Source organism: Austrofundulus limnaeus, unplaced genomic scaffold (genome assembly GCF_001266775.1).
Source record: "Austrofundulus limnaeus strain Quisiro unplaced genomic scaffold, Austrofundulus_limnaeus-1.0 Scaffold664, whole genome shotgun sequence".
NCBI lineage: Eukaryota > Metazoa > Chordata > Actinopteri > Cyprinodontiformes > Rivulidae > Austrofundulus > Austrofundulus limnaeus.
In genome coordinates, this window is record NW_013953066.1 from 196,105 (window position 1) to 199,183 (window position 3,079).

General features: G+C 48.1%; 1 protein-coding gene across 5 annotated transcripts in view; it reads right to left on the minus strand.

Moving 5' to 3' along the window:
* The window catches only part of sptan1 (spectrin alpha, non-erythrocytic 1), a 39,850-nt gene that overhangs the window by 16,275 nt on the left and 20,496 nt on the right, over positions 1-3,079 (minus strand). For all 5 annotated transcript variants that reach the window (XM_014027573.1, XM_014027572.1, XM_014027570.1 and 2 more), the window contains 8 exons: positions 2,673-2,871; positions 2,407-2,511; positions 2,300-2,332; positions 2,186-2,221; positions 2,026-2,073; positions 1,407-1,498; positions 437-581; positions 151-332 (listed from right to left, as the gene is read on the minus strand). In XM_014027573.1, coding sequence (XP_013883027.1) covers positions 151-332; positions 437-581; positions 1,407-1,498; positions 2,026-2,073; positions 2,186-2,221; positions 2,300-2,332; positions 2,407-2,511; positions 2,673-2,871 — 840 coding nt within the window. The remainder of the gene's footprint in view (positions 1-150; positions 333-436; positions 582-1,406; positions 1,499-2,025; positions 2,074-2,185; positions 2,222-2,299; positions 2,333-2,406; positions 2,512-2,672; positions 2,872-3,079) is intronic.

Here is a 3,079-nt window from a genome sequence, read left to right on the forward strand (position 1 = left end):
AGTCGTAACATTACAAGATTAAAGTCGTAACATTACAAGATTAAAGTCGTAACATTAGGAGATTAAAGTCGTAATAATCTCGTAATAAAAAAAACTCGTTGTGTGGCCCTAATACTCTGTCGTAGGAACTGGCTCTGGTTCTGGGCTCACCTGAAGTCGGACAGGAAGCGCTGCAGGTCGTGGGAGTTGCCCAGYTTGTCCTTGCGCTGGTCGGCCCGGCCCACCAGGCTGCTCCAGGCCGTGTTCAGCTCCGTGCACTTCTCCTGGATGTCGTCCACGGCCTCGGGGTGGGACTGGATCARACGCTCCGCCGTCTCCCCCAGGGATTTGACCTGCAGGAGGGTGGGGGGGGACAGGGGAAACGTCAGGTCTGCAGGGGGACAGAACCAGCAGCTGAGAACAGAACCAGCAGCCGGGTCAGGCTGAACCATCAGACCTTATCTCCCAGAGCAGCCAGGTCTCTCTCAAAGCCTTCRTGTTTCCTCTGCAGAGCCTGAACACTGGCCAGGTCATGACCGTAGTTATCTGTGTTCAGAGCCTGGTTCTTCTCCTCCACCCACTCTTTGGTCTCATCAGCATCCCTGAGGACAAACACACCTGAGGTCAGCTCCAGAACCACCTGACCTGTCAGAACCACCTGGCCCAGATGTTTCCTGAGGTCAGTAATAAGGACTGATTCACTCAGCTGTCAGAAACACGCTCACGGGCCAGAACTCTCCAGAACCTTCAGCAACAGAAAATGAACCAGAAGACTATGGAGCAGCATGAGGGCCAAAATTAAGACTACTGCACAACCAGCAGTTGCTCCATCCATACCTACACCTAAACCAGCTACTGATTAATGATTGGGCGCACGCTAACTGAGAGGCCGGCTCACAAATGAAAAGGAGACTATACATTTCACTTAGCATCAGAGGCTAGTAACTAGCATGGATAAGCTGGTGTTAGCTTCAGAGGCTAGCAACTAGCATGGATAAGCTGGTGTAAGCATTAGAGAGGCTAGCAACTAGCATGGATAAGCTGGTGTTAGCTTCAGAGGCTAGGAACTAGCATGGATAAGCTGGCATTAGCATCGAAGAGGCCAAATTAAGGACCATGGGAGATGGGGCATTCTGTGTGGCTGCCCCCCACCTCTGGAACTCCCTCCTTGAATAAATGAGAGCTCTACAGTCATTGGCTGCCTTTGAAAAAGGCTTGAAGACTTTTCTTTTTAATCAAGCTTTTCTGCCTCTGCATGATTTTACCACTGGTTTTAATTACTTTTAACAGAGTTTAGAATAAGATTTTATTTTTCTCGCCACATGATGTTGTAGCACTTTGAGATTTTTATGAAAAGTGCATTACAAATTAAATTATTACTATTAGCCTTGGTGTCCTCAGAGGTACAGGGACACCTGAGGACGTACCTGTGGAAGCGCTGCACCTCGTGGGCGCTGCCCAGCATGTTGCTCCTGTCCTCAGCCAGCTGCTGCAGAGACCTCCAGCGATTGTTCAGCTCCTGGAAAACAAAGAGAATCAGAACCAAACAGAACCAACTGACCCAGTTTCAGCTGAGTCTTCTGTTCAAACCCAGAACCACCCTCGAGTCTGCAGAAGAAACAATAATTGATCTTTGATGATGATTTAAATGACTAACAGCTGACTCAGCAGCAACTTAAGTTAAAATTAATTCTGGAAATAGTTTGATTTGTTATAGATGAATCAGTAGAAAAAAGATTTATTAACTAAACGAATCAGTAGAAAAAGATTCTATCAATAGATGAATCAGTAGAAAAAGATTCATTTAACAAATTAAAGTTTGATTATTTGAATCATCAGAATCATTTTCCCTCTAAAGAACGAACTAAAGTTTATTTTGCTAAAAGGGAAGAGGAATCAAAGCCAGACGATTCTGCTGAGTCATGCTTGAGAAACAGACAGGAAGGACCATATAAGGACACAGACTGGTCAGTTGTCTGGGCACCATGCAGGGAGTGAGAGTAAGGAGGACGTGTAACAGACCTGAGCTTGATTCGTTCAGCTTACCTTGATGGAATTAAAGGTAGCTGTTGTTTGAACACCCAGTCGAACAGTCTAAAGGTCAAAGGTCAAACAAAACAAAGAATCATCAAGCCAGTCTCTGTTACCACGGCAACCAGCCAACATCTGAATGTCTCCTGAGGACACGTCCTGTCTCAGGTCTCACCTTCCAYGGAGACGCAGACTTGGAGTCTGCTTCATCCTGTTGAACAGAAACAGGTCAAAGGTCAGAGAATTAGCCTTCATCATTTAGCCTTTAAAGCTAAAGATCCACACCAACCTGTCCAGCAGCCGAACCCAGCAGCTCCTGTTGCTACAAACACAAACAAACCCAGTCAGACCAGGACCTGCAGGAACCAGACAAGAACCAGGACCAGGTACACCCACCTGAGCCTGGACCAGGGGAGCCTCCTCGGCCATCAGACCTTCAGACTCCAGCTCAGAGGCCACCTTGTTGATGTCTCTCAGACGGGACTCGTTGGCCTTCAGGTCCTACAGAGCGCAACAGGAGACCTTTACTACGGGCAACAGAACCCAGACCTGGACCGTGTGTCAGAACCAGAACCGGTCCAAACAGGTGACGTCACATTGACCTCAGGACGTTCAGCTGACACACAGTCCTTCAAAATAAAAGTAGCCAGCATAAGTCAAACCTTCTGGAAGTCGTCGAACTTCTTCTGCAGGACCTCGACCTGCTCCAGGTCCGAGCCCACCTCCTCGTTGGTCAGGGCGCTCTCCTTCTCGTGGATCCACTGCTGCARCTCGTTGGCTTCACGGAACAGCATGAACTTCTTACAGCTCTTCTCCAGCATGTTCTTACGCTTCTCTCCCAGCTCCAGCAGCGTCCCGTACCTGTAAACAGACAGGAAGGGTTACCAGAGACCAGAACCAGAACCAGAACCAGAGCTGGGCTCAGACACCAACATGCTGAGGGAGGAGCTAAAACTGGAGGTGGAGCCATGGATGGAATTCTTTATGTGCTCAGCATGCAGACGACTGATTCTTTATTTCTCTGAATGTTTCACATAAAACCACACCTGTCCACCTGTCCACTACACCT